Source organism: Geotrypetes seraphini, chromosome 5 (genome assembly GCF_902459505.1).
Source record: "Geotrypetes seraphini chromosome 5, aGeoSer1.1, whole genome shotgun sequence".
Lineage (NCBI taxonomy): Eukaryota > Metazoa > Chordata > Amphibia > Gymnophiona > Dermophiidae > Geotrypetes > Geotrypetes seraphini.
The window spans coordinates 251775078-251800923 of NC_047088.1; the positions used below are offsets into that span (position 1 = coordinate 251775078).

The following is a 25846-nucleotide window of genomic DNA, read 5'->3' on the forward strand; positions in this document are numbered from 1 at the left end:
CGAAACGAGCATGCTGGCCTTCATTAATTAGACTGCTGTGGTCAGCGATCCAGCTTACCAAATCACTGTAGAAGCAACCTGTGTACAAAGAAGGAATGATTTTATTACATTCAGATCTGGCTAAACCTTTGTAAAATGACATTTTATCAGCTTGTGTAAAAGAAACCCCCCCGAAAATGCCAAATGCCGTTTCTACATTGGAAAATGGTTTAGCCATTTATGTTTTATATCCGTATGAAAGTATGCACACCCCACAGTAGAAATACCAATTATGGATTATCCAGTTCTGACTGTATCTTGGAATGTAACAAACCAAGTTTGCCTGAATACCATCTGTGCTTTTATTACAACTTAAGTCATAAATACTAGTGGAATATTTTAGCTTTGTGCAACTTTGCAATATAACTGTGTATGAATCATGGTTTGCATTAGAAAATGCCTATGTATTCTTTAACCTATACTTTGGTCTTCAGCATGCTGGATTTCGATACAGAGAACCTGAATTCAGATGAAATCTACAGCTCTCTTCGTGGAGTCACAGAGGCCATTGAGAAGTTTAGTTTTCGTAGTCAAGAAGATCTCAATGAACCAATTAAGCGTGATGGCAAGAAGGATTGCGATCCTGTAAGTATCTCAATTTGATCTGTTGCTTGATTGCTGTCCATTTTTGAAGCAGCATTTCAAAATAATCCATTTCAAAGTTAATGAAACTTTACCTCTTGTATACACTGATCATCATTGTGCTACATGGCCTTAGAGTTGCAGAGGCTTTTTAGGCCGGTCTATCTGGCCACTAGATGTAGCAAGTCCACCAGTGAATATATTGGTGTTGATTGGCATATTCAGCGGGAGATAGCCAGATGGGAGCCTTTCCCAGCCAGCTAAATACTACTGAATAGAGACTGACCAGAGAAAAGCTATATGAAAACCAAGGGAAAACACTAATTCTGACTGAATATTGGGTTGCTGCTAACAACGGCCAATCCCAGTCACCAGTACAAAAGGTAGGAAGATTCCACTCTACTTACCCTCAAGCATAAGCTTGCTTTCCATAGCTCTGCCTTAATAACCATTTATAACATAACATAACAGCAGATTTCTAGACCGCATAGCCATGAGTTCAATTTGGTTAACAAAAGATTATACTAAAGAAAAAGCAGAGAATATTGTAAACAGTGTAAGGATATCTAATTAATCAAAAATTTAGAGAAGAGAGGTTTCAACAACTTTCTAAAATGTTCTTATGAAATAGATCTAACTAACAGTGGTCGGAAATCTTTATCATAATATGCCACCTGATAAGCAAGAGTGTGTTCGTGATATTTCTTACTTTTACAGCCCTTGACCGAAGGAAGGGTAAATAGAGCATGTGATTTCCTACTATTCTTCTGTGATACTATATCAAACCTGTCAACAAGGTATCGTGGGGCAAGTCCAAAGGCTACTTTATAGTATAAACATCCCAACTTAAAGATTACCACTGGAAGCCAATGCAGCTCACGGTAGCAAGGTGTCACATGATCAAACTTCCTCAGGCCATAAAAGGACCAAAGTCAGTCTAGCCATATTTTTCTTGGTGCTTTTCAGATAGTCCAATAGGCCCAAAAGTAGTGACTGAACAAGGATTCTAAAAGCAGCAACCTCAAAATAGGATCTAACGGTGCGTAGTTTCCATGAAGTATGATATCCTTTTTGGACCACTGTGTCAGTCTGATTCTTCATAGTCAGGCATTGATCGAAAACGACTCCCAGTATTTTAATTGTTGGACTTAGTGTGTATGATACTGAATCAAACTTAATTATTGGTTCGAGAGGGATCTTTTGAGGAGAAATGAAAAAAAAAAATTAGGTTTGTCCTGATTTAATTTTAGCTTAAATTCCTGCATCTAGGACTCTATCAGAAGCAATACCGGCTCGATACATTGGATACTGTTGGGTAAAGCTCCACAGCATGGGATGACTATTGTGATATCATCCGCATAGCTGAAGAGCTTTAAACCCAGATTATTCAATGAGTGGCCCAGTGAAGAAAGATACACATTAAAAAGTGTAGGAGAGAGTGAGGAGCCCTGTGGGACTCCGCAGAGGTTTTTCCAAATAATAAATGTGTCATTAAATCTAACCTGATAAAGTCTTGATTCGAGAAACCCTTTGAACCATGTAAGGACTTTGCCCTGAATTCCCAAGGCGTCTAGCGATTCCAACAATTTAAGACGGTGTACAAGATCGAAGGCGCTACTTAAATCAAATTGGAGTGCTAAAGCATTAATACCCCTGCTCAAAAGGCTGTTCAAGTGATCAAGCAGAGTAGCTAACACCGTTTCTGCACTAAAATGGGATCTGAAACCTGATTGAGAATCATGTAACAAGGAATAATGCTCCAGAAAGAAATGCAGAGTAATGCATTTGGGGATTAATAATGGGAAGGAACCGTATATGCTAGGAGGAGAGAAGCTGATATGCAGGGACGGGGAGAGGGACCTTGGGGTAATAGTGTCCAAAGATCTAAAGGCGAAAAAACAGTGTGACAAGGCAGTGGCTGCTGCCAGAAGGATGCTGGGCTGTATAAAGAGAGGCGTAGCCAGTAGAAGGAAGAAGGTGTTGATGCCCCTGTACAGGTCATTGGTAAGGCCCCACTTGGAGTATTGTGTTTAGTTTTGGAGACCGTATCTGGCGAAAGACGTAAGAAGACTTGAAGCGGTCCAGAGGAGGGTGACGAAAATGATAGGAGGCTTGCGCCAGAAGACGTATGAGGAGAAACTGGAAGCCCTGAATATGTATACCCTAGAGGAAAGGAGAGACAGGGGAGATATGATTCAGACGTTCAAATATTTGAAGGGTATTAACGTAGAACATAATCTTTTCCAGAGAAAGGAAAATGGTAAAACTAGAGGACATAATTTGAGGTTGAGGGGTGGTAGATTCAGGGGCAATGTTAGGAAATTCTACTTTACGGAGAGGGTGCTGGATGCCTGGAATGTGCTCCCGAGAGAGGTGGTGGAGAGTAAAACTGTGACTGAGTTCAAAGCATGGGATGAACACAGAGGATCTAGAATCGGAAAATAATATTAAAAATTGAACTAAGGCCAGTACTGGGCAGACTTGCACGGTCTGTGTCTGTATATGGCCATTTGGTGGAGGATGGGCTGGGGAGGGCTTCAATGGCTGGGAGGGTGTAGATGGGCTGGAATAGGTTTTAATGGAGATTTCAGCAGTAGGAACCCAAGCACAGTACCGGGTAGAGCTTTGGATTCTTGCCCAGAAATAGCTAAGAAGAAAAAATTTAAATTGAATCAGGTTGGGCAGACTGGATGGACCATTCGAGTCTTTATCTGCCGTCATCTACTATGTTACTATATGTTAGATATTTTGTTAATTGCATTTGCACAAGCCCCTCCATGATCTTTACAAAAAAAGGATGGATGCTATCGGTCGGTAGTGTGATGGCAAAGAGATTGATTCCTTATTATTTTTAATGATTGGGGTAATGATTACATTACCCTCTTCTTGAGAAAAAATGCCGTCATCTAAGGAATTGGTTGTCTATTCTAACACTTTTACACTTTTCCCTTTTTATTCGCAGGGGATAGGGGCAGAGCCGGACCGCGAATGGCGAAAAACCGCGAATATCCGGCTCTGACCCACCCCCGCCTCCCTTCCGCCTTCCCCCAGCATCCCGGCCTTACCTGGTAGTCTAGCTGGTTTTCGGGGCAGGAGCGATCTTCCTACGCTCCTGCCCTGTGCAGATAGCCATTAAGAAATGGCTGTGGGGAGTTCCCATAGTCTCTCGAGAGACTCAAGGGAGAAGAGGCCCAGTTTCTCCAATCTCTCGCGGTACAGCAACTCCTCTATCCCCTTAACCATTTTAGTCACTCTTCTCTGGACCCTTTCAAGTAGTACCATGTCCTTCTTCATGTACGGCGACCAGGTGAGGGCGTACCATGGCTCGGTACAGTGATTCTAGACAAAGTTAGACAAGTTCCTGCTGAACTGGAACGTATGCAGGTAGAGCTGGTCTCAGTTAGGGCACTGGTCTTTGACCTGGGAGCGGACTGCTGGGCACGATGGACCACTGGTCTGACCCAGCAGCGGCATTCTTATGTTCTTATCTGTAATTAGTTTAGATTTTTACCATTTTCTTTCAACTCGTCTCACTATCCGTTTCATTTCCAATAATTCAGTATCATACCATTTGTTATCATCTGCTGAACGTCTTTTTATGATATGTTTAGGGGCAATTTTGTCTAAGATAGAATTGGAAACAGTATTCCAATCTGAAGGAAATTCTTTAATATTAGCAGTTGAAGTTAAATCTACTCATTTCCAGAATTCTCCTGGACCAGGTCTTTTTCTAATTACAAATTCTTGTTGATTCAGTTTTGATTTCAGAATGAGTTTTTTTTAGCCCATCCCAGAGTGAAATCGCAAATAAAATGGTCTGACCAAGGTGTGGATTGCCATCTATCATCCTTCAGAGAGATGTTTCCTGTTATTTCAGATTTAGTAGCAAGTGAGACGAAATCTAGATGGTGTCCTCCTATGTGAGATTTAAAAAATTGTGGTAACGCGTAATCTGAGGAGGACAGAAAATCTTTGAAATCAGTCACTTCCTGAATATCTTCTGATTCCAGATGAAGATTGACATCACCCAATAGCAAGCTTTGGGCGCTAACAAGGGACTTATTAAACATAAAGTCATAGAAAGACTCCTTGACCGAAGTCCAATGACCAGGTGAATCTCACCTTCACCAATTTTATTTATTTATTTCTAAAATTTACTTCCTGCCTATTAACTAGGCGGATAACAAAATACATATATAAAATTAATCTGCTTCATATACATAGAGAACAAAATAATCAAACCCTACAATATGCTTGAGCAAAGAAAAGAGACTTCATTTTTTTTCTTAAAACTGCCAAAATCTTGACGCAAGCATAATCTTACCTGCAGTTCATTCCATTTAGTAAAACCAGTACACAACAAGTGTTGCCTTAGCAGTAAAAGCATAGCATAATTAGCTCTTCAAAGGTACAATTGTCTGTCCTAACTGATCTCAATACACGGCTAAGTATATAACATTGTAGTGCTTTCACAAAATATGCAGGGGCAACATTACACAATGTTTTAAAAAAACTTAAAACACACCCTATAAATACTGGCTATATAACTTCATTATGCTCCCTAATCTATGTACTTTTTGAAAAAGCAAACAAAGAATTTGTGTTATATGTTCACTCCCTCAGGATTTTATAGTCCTGGATCAAGTCCTCAGCTGTCTGTTCCCCATGCTAAAAAAAATAATACTAATACCAATACAATGTTTCTAATCTGCATATTTCAAAATCTGTTCGATATAGGTAACATCAAAAAAGAAACCTAGGAATGCCTAGGTATGGTAAAATAGGACACTTTCTGTCTATTACTCCCTCAAACCACGAATTTTCTATGTTGAATCTGCTCACTTCTAATTTGGAATCAGGAATGTAGTTCTTTTTGCTGTAAGCTGCAATGATTCCCTATCGAAAATTGCGGGATATAAGAAGCTGTATTGTATTGTATACTATTATCATAAACAATCCCAATTTTTCATATAAGTTTTAAGATGTTTTCTAAACTGCAAGCAGATAATCAAAAATCCATAGAGAGGTAATTCCACCTCTTTGTAACCAAATAAAAAAAGTGGACATAAAAATTTGTTTATATTTAACTCCTCTCCCTGTTAGAAAGTGTAAGAAAAAAGAAAAATCTGAACCTTGGTCCACCCTTGCGGTGTACCACAAGGATCCCCACTATCCCCTACTCTCTTCAACCTATACACTGCATCTGTTGGAACATACCTGGATAATCTAGGCATCACCACCTACAGTTATGCAGATGACATTACCATTCTCATACCTTTTGATCATCCAGAGACCGCCATGACAAACACACTACACTAAACGCTAGAAACAGTAGCAACCCGGATGAAAGATCACAAACTGAAACTCAACACAGACAAAACTAAATTCATCCTCCTCGAAAACGACAATGTCCCAACCATAACCAATATAGAAATTAACACAATCAACTATCCCATTCAAACTACCATAAAACTACTAGGAATGACTATAGACCGACGCTGCACCATGCAACCGCAAATAAATAAAACAATACAGAAATCCTTCACAATTATGAGAAACCTAAGACAAGTCAGGAAATTCTTTGAAAAACGCAATTCCAGCTTATAGTGCAATCCCTAATCCTAAATCTACTAGATTACTGCAACATCCTGTACCTCCCCTGTACTGCTACAATTTCTAAACAACTACAAACAATCCAAAACTGAGACTCATCTACTCATTGAGAAAACACGGCCATATTACAGAAGCATACATCAACTCACATTGGCTACCAATCCAAGAAAGAATACTATTTAGATTCTACTGTATGTTATTTAAAACCTTAAACGGAGACAGCCCAACCTACCTGAACAATCGCCTCATCCAAAACACCTCAATCAGACATAAAAAAAACACCCCCCACCCCCATTCACACACCCCTCGATCAAAGAAGTAAAACGGAAAAAAACTATACGATGGCCTCCTGGCCACTCAAGCAACTAAACTAGATAACCAAATCTCCAAACTACTGATAACGACACTAGACTACAAGACGTTCAGAAAAGAAATAAAAACTATACTCTTCAAGAAATTCCTGAAACAGCCCTAACTTCAAACTTACCGTCCTCCCTCCCTCCCTCTTCCCGCCATACAGAAACTACATAACCTACTCTCTACCTCTCTAGGAAGGACAAATGTTCTTCCATTGTAACCCTCCGTTTTTTTTCTCTTTTGTAATCCGCCTTGAACCGCAAGGTAATGGCGGAATAGAAATCTCTAGTGTAGTGTAATATAATGTAATAATAACATAACATAACATTATACTTATAGACCGCGTTACCAAAAAGTTCTACGCAGTTTACAAAAGATTATAAACATTAAACATAATCGCATATTTGAATGAGTCAGCTAGTTCAGGTATTTGGAGAAACGATAGGATTTTAGCTGTTTTCTAAAATGTCTGGAAGAAACAGCTGTGAGCAACAATGATCGAAATTCTTTTTTATGAGAAGCTGCCTGAGATGCTAAAGAGTGATTTAGGAATTTCTTGCTTTTACAACCTTTTATAGAAAGGAAATTGAGCAGAACATGAGTTTTTCTACTGCATTTGTGCGTAGCTATGGAAAAACTATTAGCCAGACAAGTAATAATAATAATAATAATAACTTTATTCTTCTATACCGCTACAATCTTGCGACTTCTAGGCGGTTTACAATCAAGAGAGCTGGACATTCAGCGAAACACAATATGCAGATATACATATGAAATACAGATAGCATAGACTTTAAGAAAGCAAGAATATAGAAATACAATTTGCTTAGCAAGAGTATAAGATGTACATTTTGGTAGGTGATGTCCGAGAGGACCTGTTTGGAATAAGCCGTATGTTTAGAAAATAACAACGAAAAATAATGATAATATAAAGATAATAGATTATATGAATCACAGTTCCGTGTGATTCAGGTGGACTAAGGAGGGGGGGGGGGGATAAAGGTAGGGGTTGGTGGGAAGAGGTAGGGGGGGGTAAAGGTAGGGGTAGGGGTAGGGGAGACCGTTCTTGGGGAGAGAGAGGGAAGAGCGGGTCAATTGTTTAGGTATTTCAGGAACAGGTATGTTTTTAGGCGCTTCCTAAATTCCCCGTAGGTAGTGGGCTAAAGCAGTTGATCTAGGGGCAGTTCCTTAGTCATACCATACCTTTAAGAGATAGAACAGACACAAGCATAATAACAATATATTGTAGAGTTTGCCCATGTAAAATGTTGAAACCCCATAGTGCAAACCTTAAAGGTTATTTATTCACATGTGCATTGAAAACATAAGAATTGACATACTGGGACAGACCGAAGATCCATCAAGCCCAGTGTCCTGTTTCCAACAGTGACCAACCAATGGGCTATCAAAATTTCTGGCAAACTATTCCAATCTCTCTTCCCTATTCTGCAAAGGTTGTAATTTTATTTCACATCTGAACGTCCTGCTTATAACATTTTGCAATAATCAACAATGAATGCTTGTACCATTAATTTAAATTGGTCAAGCACTAAATAATCCCTCATTCATCATAGATATCTTATGCATTTAAAAAAATCCCCTCTTTTATTAAAACGGAAGCATGACTCTAAAACGGCATGGTACAATCCAATCCAAAGCAAAACCTAAAATTTTCATAGAGGTTGCCAGTGAAAATTATGTTACATTTATATTAAAATTTTGATCTAAAGCAGCTTGCTAAGGATGTTGAACTAGTAGAAACTGTTTTTTTTTATCTATATTCAACTTTAGCCAATGCAAAACAATTCAATTTTCAACTGTTCTACATATCGTTGCATCCTCAAGAAAATATCCCCTTTCATATACATGCTCACCACTGCCGGATTTTTCTTCAGGGGATCTGGTGGTATATTAGTCAATGAGGGAAAATCGCAAACCCTGCTGTTATACTTAGAAGGCATTTAAAATAAGAAAGCAACGACTTCAGAATCAAGCAAACATCAAAAGACTTCATGCCACCATTTTGACTCCTCCTCCCTTTATAATAATTTCTACCATTTTTTCCTAGCATCATGGTCAGACTCACTGGTCTGTAGTTTCTTAGATCATCCCTGGAACCCTTTTAAAAAATTAGGATTGCAGTGTTAGCTTTCCAATTTTCAGTTCAATGTACAATTTTAATGATAAGGTAGTAAATCATCAATTTCATTTTTGATTTCTTTCAGTATTCTGGGATGTATACCATCTGGTCCAGGTGATTTGCTGCTCTTTAGCTTGTCTGTTTGGCTTATTACAACTTCCAGGTTCACGATATTTGTTTCAGTTCCCCTAAATTGTCACCTTTAAATACCAGTTCCGGCATGAATAGCTCCCTTAATTCATCCTCATAAAGACCAAAGCCAAGAATTAATTTAGTCTCTCTGCTCTGGCTTTGTCCTCCTCGAGTGCCCCTACTATTGCTTGATCTAATGATCCAACTGACTCACAGACTTCCATTTCTAATGTACCTGAAAAAGTTTTTACTATGAACTTTGCCTCAATGGCAAGCTTCTTTCCAGCTTTTCTTATCAATGCTTTGTATCTAGCATGCCAGTGCTATGCTGTTTCTTGTTTTTTTCATTTGGATCTCTTCCAGTTTTGAAAGATATTCTTTTGACTCTAATAGCTTCTTTCAGCTCCCCCTTAAACCATGATAGCTGTCTTTTGGCCTTCATTTCACCCTATTTAATATATGGAATATGTCTGATCTTAGCTTCCAAGATGTTATTTTTAAATACCCGTAACATTCATGCCAATTTTAACCCTTTGTAATAAATCAACTTATCAAACCATATGGCTTAACTCCAAGATTCAAATTAGCGGATTTAAAGTCATCTGGAAATATTGGATGAAAATGGGTATACGTACTCTGGATAATGTTATTCTGATGGTAAGCTGCTTGAATTTTCACAATTGCAACAAAATTATAGATGGTTGTAGTTGAAGCAGGCCATTCAGGCAGGGTTCCCTGAATGGAAGAATCTTAGTAGTCAGTATAGTTTGCCATTCTTATGTTTTCAGGTGGACTTCCTGGGTCACCAGGCCGCCCAGTGGTATAAATTAATATCTGGATTTTTAAATAAGAAACTGAAAACAGGTCTAAGAGACATTTGGAGCATTGAGATTAAGCACCAAATTACTGCGTCTCAATGGCCACGAATTTGGACTTGGAGGATGAGAGATGTACAGTGTCTGTGTCTGAGACAAACTTGTTTTTTTCTTTTGCATAGAGCTTTTTGGACCCCAGTTCATTTAGAGAAGTTAGATAGCTCTAAATCTAATAGATGCTGGCACTGTCACCTTGAAGCTGGAACATTAGATCATTTACTATTCTATTGTCCATTGATTCTTTCTTTTTGGAAGTTAATTTGGGAGCAAATAAATAATTTGCTGGAAAATCCGGTCATTAACTTATGATACTGTGTTATTTGGCACATCAGTGAGGGCCAAGAGCCAATTATCTTCAAACAATAACTCATTACTCATCATGACAGGGGTTGCCATACAACAAATCATGAGAAATTGGAAAAATTGGAATAGATTGAATTATAGCTTTTGGTGGAACTCCCTATGTCATATATTTAAAATGGAAAGAGTCATTGCCATGCAGCAGGGGAATTTTAGGGAATTTTAGGAAATTTCAGGATATTTGGGAACCATTAACAAAATATTGTAATGAATGAATATCATTTTTTTCCATTAAATATGCACATCCAAGGTGGGGGGAGAAGGATGGGGAGTTATTTTGGTTTTCTTATAAGTGCAAATAATGTGGAGAGGGGAGAGTTATTATATGTCTTCTTATGTTTGATGAAAGTCATTGTATATGGGGGAGGGAGGGTTACGGGATCTAAATTAAATTTTAATAGGATATTAAGTGATATATTTAAATATAAATTGATGTTATATGCTGTTGCACTTATTGTAAGTTTTAAAAATGAATAAAGAATATTAAAAAAAGGAATATGTCTGATCTTAGCTTCCAAGATGTTATTTTTAAATACCTGTAACTTCCATGCCAATTTTAACCCTTTGTAGCTGCTGCTTTTCTTTAACCAGTTTTCTCTTTTTATTATAAGTGTAGTTGCCCTTTTGAAAGCTGAATGCTAATTTCATTCCCATTAATTCAGATTTGATGATATTATGATCACTATTGCCAAGTGGGACCAACACCATTATTTCTTACATCAAGTCCTGCATTCTGCTAAAGACTGAATCTAAAATCGCTTCCCATCTTGTTGGTTTCTGAACAGCTGCTCTGTGAAATAGTCCTTAATTTACCCCTCTCCCCTTTATTTTACAAAACTGTGCAAGAGGTTTTTAGCGCCAGCTAGTGCGCTGAATGCTCTGCGCTGCTCTCTCCCTGGTCTACCATCTCCCCCTTTCTCTTCTCAACTACCCTACCCTCCTATCCAATATCTTTCCCTCCCATCCCCTGTCCACCATTTCTCCCTTTCTCTTCCCAACTGTCATCTTTTCAAGTGGCTCTTTCTCCCTCCCTCCACACTACCCCGCATCCAGCTTCTCTCCTTTTTTCTTGTCTCCCTCTAGACCTTTACCCACCTTCTTTCTAAATCTCTTGTTTCTGGATCCCACAAGTTCTTCCCCTTCATATCACTTCCCCCACCCCCAGTTGACTGTCAGGGGAGTTTTGCTCCACTGTTTGGAGAGAACTAATGTTTTCCAGCTGTCTGATCGCCTATTTATCCTGACTGCTGCGCCTCGCCGTGGTCGGCCAGCAGCCAAGGCTTTAATCGCTCAATGGATTCGAATGGCTATTTCTGCAACTTCTATCGTCTGTGGCAAGCAGCCACCTATTTCACTTCATGCCCATTCGTCTGGAAGTGTGGCTGCGTCGTGGGTGATGTCTCGCACGATTCAACTTGATAAACTTTGCGGGGCGACTACTGGGTCCCCTTTTCATACTTTTATGCAGTTTTGCCAAGTGGATATGGTGGCTCATTCTGCTGCAACTTTTGGGATTGCTTTGGTATGTCACCTAGCATATGGAATCCAGAAGGGACATAACACAATGGAAGATTAGATTTATACCTTCAATAATAATCTTCTTTCTGTTAGTCCCTGTAGGATTCCATACAACCCGCCCTCTCTGTGTACATTCAGTTGTTTGGAATAGCCTGCGTCTTTCTGCCTTGATGATTCTTCTTACAAGCTTTAATGCTTTCCAGCTAGTTGACAGATCCTGTGGAGCGTTTTCTGTGAGTATATGCATTACCAAAAGTCTCTCTTGGGTTGCTCGTTGCACACAGCAGGTTAGTTCAACATTGTTCCTCATTGTTTTTCTAAGTTGTCTTTTTGCCTGTTTATCGCTTGCTAATATTTTGCAGAGCAAACCAGTTTATTTTGCTGGGGATCCTTCCCTGTACCCCCTTGTCATGGATTTGTTCAGGTATATTGCTTGGCTTTGGGGATGGAGCATGTGCTCAGAAAAGTTTGTGGATTTCTGCAACTCCCAGATTGCGGGTTAGGATTGAACTCCTAGCGTATGGAGTCCTACAGGGACTAACAGAAAGAATATTATCAAAGGTATAAACCTAATCTTCCAAGAAAAGGCAACAGTTAAAGCCAGGAAGATGCTTGGGTGCATAAGGAGAGGAATGGTCAGTAGGAAAAGGGAGATGATAATGCCATTGTATAAGTCTCTGGTGAGGCCCCATTTGAAATACTGTGTGCAATTTTGGAGACCGCACCTTCAAAAAGATATAAATAGAATGGAGATGCATGGAATAGTCTCCCAATTGGGGTGGGTGGGGTGGAAATGAAGACTGTATCTAAATTCAAAATAGCATGGGACAGGCATATGGGATTTTTTAGGGAGGAGAGGAGATAGTGGATTCTATGGAGGGACAGACTGGATGGGCCATTCGACCTTTATCTGCCGTCATGTTTCTCTGTTTCTAAAACAGATTTTATCAATAAACCTAGAAATTTTATCCCAAGGTATAAATCACCAAATCTCCTAGCAGAGTCCTTTACTCAGAGAGGCTTCCTCTTCCCATAGGAGGGGTCTGGGCTAATCAGAAATTTAGGCCTCTCCCCGGTGCAGCCCAGGATGCATCGGGAAGGAGAAGACCGCCTGATTGTCATTGAAGGTATGGGGTTGATGTTGGGTTGGGGTGCAAGGAGTTCGGGGAGTATTGGGGTGGGGTGTTGGACATTCTGAAGGGGTGCTGTAGTTTGGAGTGGGGTTCGATGGGGCCCAGCAGCAGGAAGGAATGGGCATCCCTCTTGCCGATTGTGCTGAGGAAAGGTACAGGGGAGTTGTTGGGGAGGATGAATGTACAGTAGGAGTCTCTGTGTAGTGGGATCGGTGAGTGTGAGAGAGGGAGAGAAGAATTGGATCTCCCTACCAGTTCAGCGATGCTAGCATGGGAATCTGCCACCAGCTGAGCTGGCAGGACTCCTGAAACTGGCTCAGCTGATCGGGATTCCCCTGTGATCAGCTGATGGGAAGCCTGTTTTTTTTCCACTCTTTGGGTGGTGGGAGGAGGTCGTGACCACTGGGGGAGTAAGGGAGGGTCATCTTGTCAGTTTAGTCACCTTTAGGGCACTTAGACCTTTTTTAAATTCGTCTAAGTCCCGGTGTGTAAGTTCCACCTAGGATGTCCTGGGAAAGCTTTGATTATTGCTTCAGGAAGTCCAGGATGCCCAATGCCTACCCATAACACACTCCCAACATGCCCCTTTGACCTCTGGATGCACAGCAGCTTAGAAGTGCTGCTGAATGTTCAGAGAGTTTGTTTTGATGTATTTTCACTGTATAAATATCTCCGCTGAATATGTACAGGCTCTTGCATGGTAAATCTGCATTGTATCTTCGCTATATAATCACCCATGCCAAATATGTACAGTCCCCTGCATTGTAAACTGCGCTCAACTGCATAGCACATTCTCTTGCACTGTATCTTCGCTGTGTATGTACAGTCTCTTACATTGTAAACCGCTCTGAACTGTTTGTGGTACTGCGGTATACAAAAATAAAGTTATTATTATTATTATTATCGGCACTTTTTGTATATTTTCTTCAAACCGCTTAGAACCTAAAGGATATAGCGGTATATAAGAAATAAATTACATTACATTACATTACACTTGGACATCCAAGTGCCGACTTAGGCAGGATTTGGGGCGTTTTAAAGTTTTGATTATGCCCCTCTATGTGCATTAAAACTCTAAAGTTTGTTGGACAAAAAGTACTGCACAACTCCAAACTATTATTGTAAAGGCTATGAGTATATATTTCTTTATTGTAATTTTTTTAGACGTACACTGCTTTGGTCTGCCATTTTACAGCGGTAGGAAGTTTGAAGATAAGCAGAATGAAGTGAAATATCTTCTTTCTATCTTCATGTGAAGTAGGGGTGGAGGAGTACTTGTTATCTCCTAATAAACTCTGCTTTTATGACTACGTAACTGTAATTCCCCATATAATTTATGGGTCTCTTAACTGTGAATTGACTTGAACATATACTTATCTCCTTGCAATTAAATAACCACACTTATTAAGATAATGGAACTGTAGTTCCCCATATTACTAGATGTGCCTCTTAACTTGTAAATCGCTTTGAACCTGTACTGGATAAAGGCGATACATAAATTCAGATTAGATTAGATTCATGTAGTGATTAGGGCAGGGAAACCTAGTTCAAATTCCATGGCTGCTTCTTGTAAACTTAGATTGTAAGCCCTCTGGGAATAGGGATATTCCTAGTGTGCCTGAATGTAACTCACCTTGAGCTACAACTGAAAAGCTGTGACAAAATACATAAAATAGTCTTCTTTGGCAATACGATAGCGGCCAGTGTTGTTTGAAAGTGTAACAATATACTACATATGGTAAAATCTCAAATAGTGCAACTTTGTTCTATGATGGAGCCCCATATTGCAACTCTAATGCAGTTTTGTCTGTTATCTAGGTTTCGCGAGATGGTGGGATTGCTGCACCTGCAACTGATATTCGTGGTGGGAGTGACATTGTGGAAGGAGGAGGGAGAATGGCTTTAGATAATAAGACATCATTGTTGAACACCCAGCCGCCACGTCCTTTCTCAGGGCCACGAGCACGCGAGTACAATCCCTTTCCGTATACAGACACAATCAGTGCGTACGATAAGACTGCCCTCAAGGAAGCTGTGTTCGATGATGACATGGATCAGCTTCGGGAAGGTTGGTAATGCTTGGATTGTCAAAATCTATTTATACCAGACTTGTGATTTTTTTTTTTTTTTGAATAGTAAAATGATTATTTTTCCAGCATTTTATTTTTCTTTTAAATTTTAGCACATGGATTTGTTTTCTCTCTTTATTTTTGTCCTATTAGTTTTTACCAACTCCTTTATACATTTAACTCAGTTGGAAATGAAGTTAAGACCTGTTACCATGAGCCTTTATTCATGATTCTTCAGAACTTTCTCCCAATTTTTCTGTCTGCCTTTCTATCTTGGTCAACAACAAACAGAAAATCCAACAAAACTGCAGTGAAATATCGAACCGAAGAACAAAAAACAAAAACTGCAGTAATGGTGTACAGGATGCCAAGTCTTTAATTAACAATCATAAAAATAAGATCATAAAACAGTTTGAGGGGCATATTCAAAAAAACATCTAAATCCCCTTTTGACCTAAGGCCCTAAACGTTGAAAGTAGAAGCAGGGAAAATGTCCATTCTCAAAAAAAAAAAAAAAAAAAAACATCCAAAAGGAGGTGTTTTTTTTTTTTTTTTTTTAATAATGGCCTGCCTCTACGTTCAGCTGTTTAAACGCCGACTACCACTATGTCTAAACTTACATCTAAAAAAAGCCTAAGTCCCAAACGCCCAAAACAAGGGCTTTTAGGTGAAGGAGGGGCCTATCCTTCACCTAAAAGCTGGATTCTGTAACCGGTGTCTGTCAAAAAGAGCACTGGTTACAGAAACCCCCCCCCCCCAGTAATGATAGGGGCAGGAGGGAGCCCAAGCCCTGCTGCCCCGGTGACTACCTAAACTCCCACCCCAACAACGATCGGGGCAGTAGGGAGCCCAAGTCCTCCTGCCCTGGTGAAACCCCCTACCCCCACCCCCACTAAGATACGGGCAGGAGGGATCCCAGGCCCTCCTGCCCTCGGCGCACCCAAAACCTCCGATTGGCCCCTCACCGCCCGATCCTTCGACTCCCCCTCCCCCCCAGTACCTTCAGAAAGTTAGACGGATGGGTCCCAAGCCTGATTGGCCCAGGCATCTCAATTCCTGCCCACCGGAAACGTTTTTTGCCCTGCACCACGTAGGAACTTTCACGGCTATTCACTGCTGCTTCCAGTTTTTATCCAATTGTTATCCATCAAGTTCTCTTGTATTGACACACTCTAGAACCCCTAAGGAAGGAGTGTTTCTTCGAAACACGAACCGTGTCGGGTCCGGTCTTATCAGTCCTTTTGGATACAAACTTTTTTATGATCTTATTTTTATTTTTATGATTGTTTATTAAAGATGACATCCTGTACACTAATTACTGCAGTTTTTATCTTGGTCATCGCAGCAATAGTCCTCAGTCAGAAGCCATAAACCACAACTCCTTTGGTAGCCCAGCTAATGTAGACCTTATGTCTGGCTGCAAGATGTTGCTTTGGAAGAGTTACCCAGACTTGCTACTGTGAGCACTGTATCTGCAGCCTACCAGCCTAGGAATTGAATCCAGATGGTCGGTAATATGCAATACTTACTACCAAGCTACTGGCTGATAATTGCAATTATCCAAGGACAAGCAGCATATGCAATTCTCACCTGTTGGGTGGCATCATCCAGATGCTGTCCAGCATGCTCATATCTTCAAGAAGCCTTTGGCAGGCCCGCCCAACCAACCACACATTAATGCTTTTCTGCCTGCCCAACTTGTATGGCACTTGCAGTTTCTTTTTCTCCACAGAATAGTGAAGATGTGCTTTCTCCTGGTTTTCCACAAAGGTTTCTCTTACCTTCCTGCCTCTCTCCTTTTTTATTGTGAGTAGCATGGATCCATTTTTCTTTTGTGTTTAATAGTTCTCTTTTATTTGCATAGTATTTTCAGTCTTTTTTGTTTCCTTGTTTTGCCAGCTTGTGACTCTCTTAGTCACAAGCTCCCAGCTGGGGTCTTATTCTTTCAATAAACAATTTTTTTAAAGTATTGAGTCATTTGATTTTGCTGCCGCTATTTTTCCTGTTATGTCACAGAATCTTCCCAGTGGGTTTAAGAGGTACTTCAACTGTGGTAGGAACATATCTGTGAAGGATCCTCATGACGTGCGTCTATCCTTTTTTGGCCTGACCATAAGTCCTTTTACTGTTCTCTTTGTGCACAAATGCAGAAGAAAATACAAAAAAGTTGGGAGGCCCTTCTTGAGAAATTTTTGACTTGCTGAAGGTCTGGTCCATTGGCATCGAAGGCATCAGTCCCTATGGCTGCAGGAGCTGCACTTGACGCTGGGAATGCATTGACATCAAGGAGGACTTCCCTGACACTGAAAATGCAAGGATTTTGCATCGACCTCCTCAGTACTGAGGAACCCTGATATGATGCATCAAGCAGAGGAGAAGAAGCCCTATGATTCTTATTGAAGCCAGGAGCACCAGCATCACCAATAACCAAGAAGCGTCAGCTCTGGGTTGACTGCTCCCCCTTCAGTGGAAGTGGTGCCAATACAGCAGTCTCCCCATAGCTGGGACCCAATCTCTGATTTGACTCCTACATCTTTGCAGGTGTCTCTGCATTGGCACCAACTTTACCGATGCCTGCCCTCAAGGAGCAGCTCCGGGTCATGTTATAGGAGGAACTGGGATGCATCTTAGCATGGCATGACTCTGAGGCTTTGAGGGCACCAGTACTGGTTTCAGTGCCATTCCAACCCATTCAGGAGACCCATCCTCTGCCCATTGAGCAATTGTTGACGCTGGCACCAACCAGTGCAATGCTCATTTCCAATTAGTCGAGGGAAGAAGTGACAGGAGGGGACCTTTATCTCAGTACTATACCAAAAAAGGCAGACTCTACATATAGAGTCCTGAAGGTTTCTGGATTTGAGAAGCAGCAGCTTCCACACTATATTCTATGGAAGTCAAAACCACTCTCAAGAGAGCCAGAAGTTCGAGGACCCATGCCTCAGCTCCCCAGGATGTTCGCACTCTGGAATCTTTTGGGGAGAAAGTGTTTCAGGGCTCAAAGCTCATATCCCGCATCCAGCTCTATATAAGCATACTTAGTGCCCAGGCAACTTTTGATGTCTTTAATGTGGCATCCAGGTTTTCTGTATTAAGAGTACTAGGAAAAAATAAGACAAAGTTACTTACCTGTAGCAGGTGTTCTCTGAGGACAGCAGGACGTATGTTCTCACATATAAGAAGATGTCATCCAAGGAGCCCAAAATGGATGCTGCCTAGAAGGCTTTGACAGGTCCGATCACACATTCATGCATGCCTTCCTACCTGACCGACTCACATGGGACATGCAGTTGAATAAAAAGCATAGAGAATCTAATTCTTAGCGGAGATGGTAGCATATTTCCTGCTGTCCTCGGAGAATACCTACTACAGGTGAGTAACTTCACGTTCTCTGAGGACAAAAAGGACATGCAGTTCTCACATGTGGGAATCCCTAGTTACCAGGCTCATAGAAAGCAAAAAACAGCGATCAATAGGGACTTGCAATGGCATGGTCCATCTGAACCAATAACACTAATAATAAAAGAATTCCTGTTGTGAAGGTACAGCCTGGAATAGAAATGAATGGGCCTTGGAGGGTGCCATTAGTTTCTAGACTTCAAACAAGTTATGCATAATTGTTTGACCAAACTCAAACCCACTGTCACTTCAGGAAGTCTGTTCCAGACAGTAGGAATATGTGGATTGAAGACTGATTTCAAGTGGGCTACTGATGCTACCATGGCTCTGACAAATTCTGCCTAGCCTGGGCATAAGTGAAGGAGATGCAGTTTGCTGGTTAATTGGATAGTATACATTTACTGATGGTTGCTCCCATCCTATTTGGGTGAAAAGGAACAAAAAGCTGATTGAACTGCCTTTGGGTTTTAATCTGCTCACTTGCAGTCCCAGGTGTGTAGTTTGTTTTTGCCAGGATGGGGATTAGGTTTTGAAAACAAGGTTGGAAGAACAAGTGACTGATTAAGATGAAGTTCCGACACTACCTTAGGAAGGATGTGTGCAAAGAACTATTCTATTATGGTGAAAAATTTGTATAAGGTGGGTCAGCTACTAGGACCTGAAACTCACTGAATGTGCATGCTGAAGTGACCACCACTGAAACTAAGACCTTTCAAGTCGGGTATCTCTAGATGATATGTCAAGTGGCTCAAAAGAAGCTTTCATTAGCTGAGTGAGGATGATGTTGAGGTTCAATGACATAGTGGGAGGTTCGATCAGGGGGACAGGCATTGTCAGAAGCAAACCTTACATAAAATGAGCAATTAGAGGCTGTACAGAAATGGGCTTATCTTCTGTACAGGAAAAACAAAGACCTGTGTTCCATGTAAAAAAAATGGGAGAACACCAAAACAAGAAAACACATAGTGTTAACCGGATAAAACAGGGCAGTTTATTTGAAATTAAAATTAAAATGTAACAATATCAATTTATCACCGTAAAAAACCAATACAATATATTAGAACAGTGCATCTACTGGTACAACAAAAGGGAACCAAATGTCTTCAAATCGGAATAAAGTCCTTCAGTGCAACAAAGTCCAAAAGAGCATCTGTGTGCAGGTGAATGTGTTGGTCAGGCCCTCGCAGATAGGTCAATCATTTTGAGGCTGTCGGACAACAATGATCACGTGACAGTGTTATGCAGATCCAACACGATGTGTGTTTTGGCAAAGCTATGCCTTCATCAGGAGTCCTTAAAGGAAACAGAAGAAATGAAGGGACAGAACAAGACCAACAAAAAAATAAAATAAATAAAATGGAATTATTACATCAGCTACTGGAAGGAACACAGGAAACACCAAAAAGAATGTCACCGAGTGGTCAGGAGAGCGAAAAGAGAATACGAAGAGAGACTGGCCGGGGAAGCAAGAAATTTCAAATCTTTCTTCAGATACGTTAAAGGGAAGCAGCCGGCGAGGGAGGGAGTAGGACCGTTGGATGATGGAGACAGAAAGGGAGTGGTAAAGGAGGAAAAAGAGGTAGCTGATAGGTTAAACAAGTTCTTCTCGTCAGTCTTCACAAACGAGGACACATCCAATGTACCAGAACCCGAAGAGATCTTCAATGGAGACCAAGAAGAAAAACTGTCGACAATAGAAGTAAGCCATGAGGATGTCCTCCAACGAATAGATAGACTGAAAAGCGACAAATCACCGGGCCCGGACAGAATCCACCCAAGGGTATTAAAAGAACTAAGAAACAAAATAGCGGAAATACTCCAACGAGTTTGCAACCTATCCTTGAAAACTGGGGAGATCCCAGAGGACTGGAAAATAGCAAATGTTACACCTATCTTTAAAAAGGGATCGAGAGGTGACCCGGGAAACTACAGGCCGTAAGCTTGACTTCAGTTCCGGGCAAGATGGTAGAAGCACTGATAAAAGACAGCATCTGTGAGCACATAGAAAAAAATGGACTAATGAAAGCGAGCCAACATGGCTTCTGCAAAGGAAGATCGTGCCAAACGAACTTACTGCACTTCTTTGAAGGGATAAACATCCAGATGGACAAAGGGGAACTCATAGACATCGTTTATCTCGACTTCCAAAAAGCCTTTGATAAGGTATCCCATGAGCAGCTACTCAGGAAGCTGGGGAACCACGGGGTGGAAGGAGATGTACACAGATGGGTTAAACACTGGTTGGCAGGCAGGAAGCAAAGGGTTGGAGTGAAGGGACACTACTCGGACTGGAGGAGGGTCACGAACGGTGTTCCGCAGGGGTCGGTACTCGGACCGCTGCTGTTCAATGTATTTATAAATGACCTAGAAACAGGGATGAAGTGTGAAGTTATAAAATTTGCGGATGACACTAAACTCTGTAGCATGGTTAGAACTGTGGAGGAATGTGAAGACCTACAAAGGGACATGAACAAACTGTAGGAGTGGGCGAATAAATGGCAGATGAACTTCAATGTAGAGAAATGCAAGGTCATGCATATAGGGAAAAAGAACCCGATGTTCAGCTGCAAAATGGGGGGATTAGTACTAGCGGAAAGTAACCTTGAAAAAGACTTGGGTGTGCTGGTGGATACAACAATGAAGTCAACAGCATAATGCGCAGCAGCCTCAAAGAAAGCAAACAGAATGTTGGGTATTATTAAGAAGGGTATCACAACCAGAACGAAGGAAGTCATCATGCCGCTGTATAGATAAAAACAAGGGGGCTATAGGGCTAAATCAAGATAACATGACAGGTCATGGACCTGATGGGCCGCTGCAGGTGCGGACTGCTGGGCACAATGGACCTCTGGTCTGACCCAGCGGAGGCAAATTCTTATGTTCTTATGTATTGTGCGATGGTGCGCCTGCATCTGGAGTACTGTGTCCAATATTGGTCACCGTACCTAAAGAAGGACATGGCGATACTTGAGAGGGTTCAGAGAAGAGCGACAAAAATGATAATAGGTATGGAAAACCTTTCATACGCAGACAGGTTAGAAAGGCTGGGGCTCTTCTCCCTGGATAAGCGGAGACTCAGAGGAGACAAGATAGAGACATACAAGATCATGAAAGGCATAGAGAAGGTAGAGAGAGACAGATTCTTCAGCCTATTGGTAACCACAAGAACAAGGGGGCACTCGGAGAAATTGAAAGGGGACAGGTTCAGAACCAATTCTAGGAAATTCTTTTTCACTCAGAGGGTGGTGGACACCTGGAATATGCTTCCGGAGGTTGTGATAGGACAGAGTACATTACGGGGTTTCAAAGAGGGATTGGATAAATTCCTGAAGGATTCAGGGATTGAGGGATACAGATAGGGGTAAAGATAGGACTATGAAAGGTTAATAGATAGAAGGAAAAAGGGGAATGAAGGGTTTCAGACAAAGGATCACTTTACAGGTCATGGACCTGATGGGCCGCCGCGGGAGCGGGATGCTGGGCGTGATGGACCTCTGGTCTGACCCAGCGGAGGCAACTTCTTATGTTCTTACTGAGTGGAATGAAAAGAGAGGTGAATTGCTAAACATTAAGTCTAGATCAAATGTGATGAAAAGGGAGTGAATAATGTGGAAAAACCTTGGGGGTTGATCAAGATATATAAAGATATATGAAACATGTGGATGTAGAGACCAAGATGTTTTCTGATAAAAGAATCATACGTTGATGAAGCAAGTGAGCAGAAGTGAATGATAAAAAGGTGGATACTGAAGTCACAAGATGTGCACGTGAAGAACATGTATAAGAAATATATTAACAATACACACCTTATTGTTGGCTACTAAAGACTTTAAAAAAATCAATTGACTGAAAACCAAGAACACACAACAGGAAATGAGCTCAAAATAAATGTAATTTATACCAAGGACAGGATAAAGATGGCCGCAAATCTGTACTATGCATGTGATAAAATGACCAAAATTGTGAATATTCAGATTTGTGAATTGGTGCCGCAGATGGATTGAACCGTGAAAAAATATTATGTAATGATAATAGAATATTACGAGAGGGCATCTGGATCGTACTTTAATGATTTAATTGAAACTATGTCAGTGACAATTGTCCTTTGTGTATAGTGTCAGAAAACTAAAACTCTCCCTTTCCTGTTTAATATACCTCAGCACTTTAGGAAAGAAATTCTCAAATCCATATATTCTTCTATGCAGATGACATCTTCCTGCTGAGCCCGGCTAAAGACACCTTTGAAGACCCCACCAAACACATAGGAAAGTTGATCAAAGACCTAAGTGTGTGGACAACAAAGAATTTTCTCAAACTCAACAAGCTAAAGACTAAGGTCTTATGGTTCGGATACTATAACTCCTTGGGAGAACTTCAAAGATTCTGGGTATAATTATAAACTCGGACCTCACCTTCACTGACCACATCAACACTCTGGTGAGGAAATTCTTTGTTAGATTCTGCCAATTTAGAGCGATCAGGTATGTTCTGAGTCAGTATAACTTCAGAACAATTGCACAAGCAGTTCTTCTCCCCTACTAAGATTACTGTAACTCCCTATACTGTGATCTTTCCGATAAAGATTGCAAGAGATTGCGGCTACTTCAAAACACAGTTGCCAGACTAATCTTCCACCAAAACAAATTTGAGAGTCTCCCTGAAGGAATTACACTAGATCCCTATAAGAAAGAGAATACAATATAAAATTACATGCATGGTCCACAAAGCCATCTATGGCAAAAACTAAAAAGGACTAAGCACATACATCACCGTTACAAACTCCTTTCTGAACTCCAGACCACAATAATGTTTTAAACTGACCTCCATTCCCCTTCACGAGTACTTTGTAAGAGATTGCAGAAAACCACCTTCACGTTCCAGGACCCAACATATGGAACAACCTCCCACTACACATGCACCAAATAACCACATACTATATCTTCAGGAAAAGGCTAAAAACCCACCTTTTTTCCTCTAACCAGTGACACGAACTCGACAACCTATCTCATGAATCTATCATTCCTGGTTCACAAACTCTAACCAATAATCTTAGTATAAACCACATTGAATCCCAGTGGAAAATTGCGACGTAGAAGAAAATGTATGGTATGGTTGTTCCCTACACGTCCCCTCCTCTTTACCATAATCATATTTTTATTATGTATCATTTCCCACTGTTTACCGGTCAGTTTCTCAAAATTTTATCAAACTTTGGTCATTTTATCACATGCATAGCACAGATCTTTATCCGGTGCTTGATATAACATTCATTTTGAGCTCATTTCCTGTTGTATGTTCTTGTTTTCATTCAACTGATTTTTTTAAAGTCCTTAGTAGCCATCAATAAGGTATGCATCGTTAATCTATTTCTTATACATGTTCTTCACATGCACATCTTGTGACTTCAGCATCCACCTTTTTATCATTCACTTCTACTCACTTGCTTCATCAACGTATGATTCTTTTATCAGAAAACATCTGTCTCTACATCCACATGTTTCATATATCCTTATATATCTTGGTCAACCCCCAAGGTTTTTCCACATTATTCACTCCCTTTTCATCACATTTGATCTAGACTCAATGTTTAGTGATTCGCCTCTCTTCTCATTCCACTCACTAGTTGATGTAATCATTCCATTTTATTTTTTGTTCTTGTTCTGTCCCTTCATTTCTTCTATTTCCTTTAAGCACCCCTGATGAAGGCATAGCTTTGCCAAGACATGAACCATGTTGGGTCTGCATAACGCTGTCACCTGATCATTTTTTTCTATTTAGACTGCCTCAAATTGAAAGATGACTTGACCTCTCTGTGGGAGTCTAAACAACACATTTACCTATACACAGGTGCTATTTTGGACTGTTTGCACTGAAGGACTTTATTCTGATGTGAAGACAGTTGGGTCCCCTTTGTTATAGCAGTAGATTCATTGTTCTAATATATTGTATTGGCTTTTTATGGTAGTGTTGATATTTTTAATCCTGTTTTTTTTGTAATTTCAAATAAACTGCCCTGTTTTATCTGGTTAACATTGTTCCACTTTGTTTTCTTGTTTTGCTTATCTTCTGTACTGCAATGGTAAGCACTAATTGCACTGAGAAGAACCTTTGTTAAGGGCAAGAGAGGATCTAGGTCCTTGTGCTGACACCAGATGGCAAACCTCTTCCATTCGGAAATATAACTCCTTTTTCTGGAATCTTTTCTGGAAGTCAGCAGGACCGGAGAATACCTTCAGGCAGTTGAAAAGACACAATTTCTATGCTCTCAAAAATTCAAGGTAGGGATGCAGAAGAGATCCCTCGTTCTGTGTGATGAGAGTCAGCAAATTGTCCGATGTACACAGTTCTTTGGAGGATAACTCCAGAAGAAGAGGGAGCAAGGTCTGCATTGGCCAGTAAGAAGCAATGAGGATCATGGTGTCCTGATGCCGCTTGGGTTTCTGCAAAGAGTGATGGGAAGATATGCATTCAGCATGCCTTCCCCACCAATCCAAGAGAAAGGTATCTGTCACTAGTCTGCTGTGGGATCTGAGTCTGGAGCTGTATTGAGGGATTTCATTATTGAGATGAGTAGCAGAGAGATCTGCTGAGGGGTGTCAACTTTATGGCTGAGATGTCTAACATGCCCCCTGATCCTGCCAAAAATAATGCCTTCTAGTTACGCAATATCACACCACTAGTTATACACCTCCTCTTGGAGTGAATTATATTTTCCAGCACATTTTTAAGCTACTCTGCTACATGAGTAGCAAAAGTGCTTGAGTACCTGAATAAATTCATGTAAACTGTTCTAAGCTCCCCTGGGAGAACGGTATAGAAAACTGAATAAATAAATAAATATGCTAAAAAGGCACATGTTCAAACTAGGATTCAGTGTCTGCCTCTGCGACAGAAGTTGTGATTATACAATAGAGGAACAAGCAAACTGCTATAAAATATGGAATATCAAAATCTCATGAAGAAAATGTGATCTGGTGGAGTATTTTGTTTTCTAATTTTAGATCACACTTTCTTCATGGGACTTTGATATCCCATTTTTTAGGGCTGATACCTGTGACAAATGCCATACTATGCAAGACAGAAGATAGGACTTGTGATGTCTAATATAGGAAACCACTGCTGGAAATGGCAGGGGCAGGAATGACTGAGAATCGCTCCTGCCCCAAAGAGGCCGTTAGGCCAACAAAGTCTCTAAAGGTAGGCCCAGAGAAGGCCTACAAGTGGTGGGAGGGTGAAGCTTGTGGTAGGTGGCTTAGTTCTTTACTGGGGAGGGGGGGAGGCCAATGCTATCAGCTTAGTGGCAAATTTCAGCTTCAAATTTAGTTTTAGTCAAAACGGAGAACCCTGGTTTGGTTTGCCTTCTTGTTGGACCCACTTGTACATTGATACCTCCCCCAACACACTCTAAATGTATTTATTACCTTTTCCTTCCCATCCTTTCCTTATGTATCATGTACATTCATGCGTAAGTGTTTCCCCTTTTTTTTAGTTTAGCCAAGTTTTTATTCTTTTTTCAACTTTTACTACATATTATTGTAAACCATTTAGATACCTGTATGATAAACGGTATATCAAAAATAAAGAAAACTTGAAAACTTAAATATAATTCCATCTAGTTGGTGAATGAGG

The 25846-nt window shown here is 40.6% G+C and overlaps 1 protein-coding gene across 11 annotated transcripts in view; it reads left to right on the forward strand.

Moving 5' to 3' along the window:
- The window catches only part of CLASP1 (cytoplasmic linker associated protein 1), a 506270-nt gene that overhangs the window by 448432 nt on the left and 31992 nt on the right, over positions 1-25846 (forward strand). For all 11 annotated transcript variants that reach the window (XM_033944379.1, XM_033944384.1, XM_033944387.1 and 8 more), the window contains 2 exons: positions 474-624; positions 14568-14817. In XM_033944379.1, coding sequence (XP_033800270.1) covers positions 474-624; positions 14568-14817 — 401 coding nt within the window. The remainder of the gene's footprint in view (positions 1-473; positions 625-14567; positions 14818-25846) is intronic.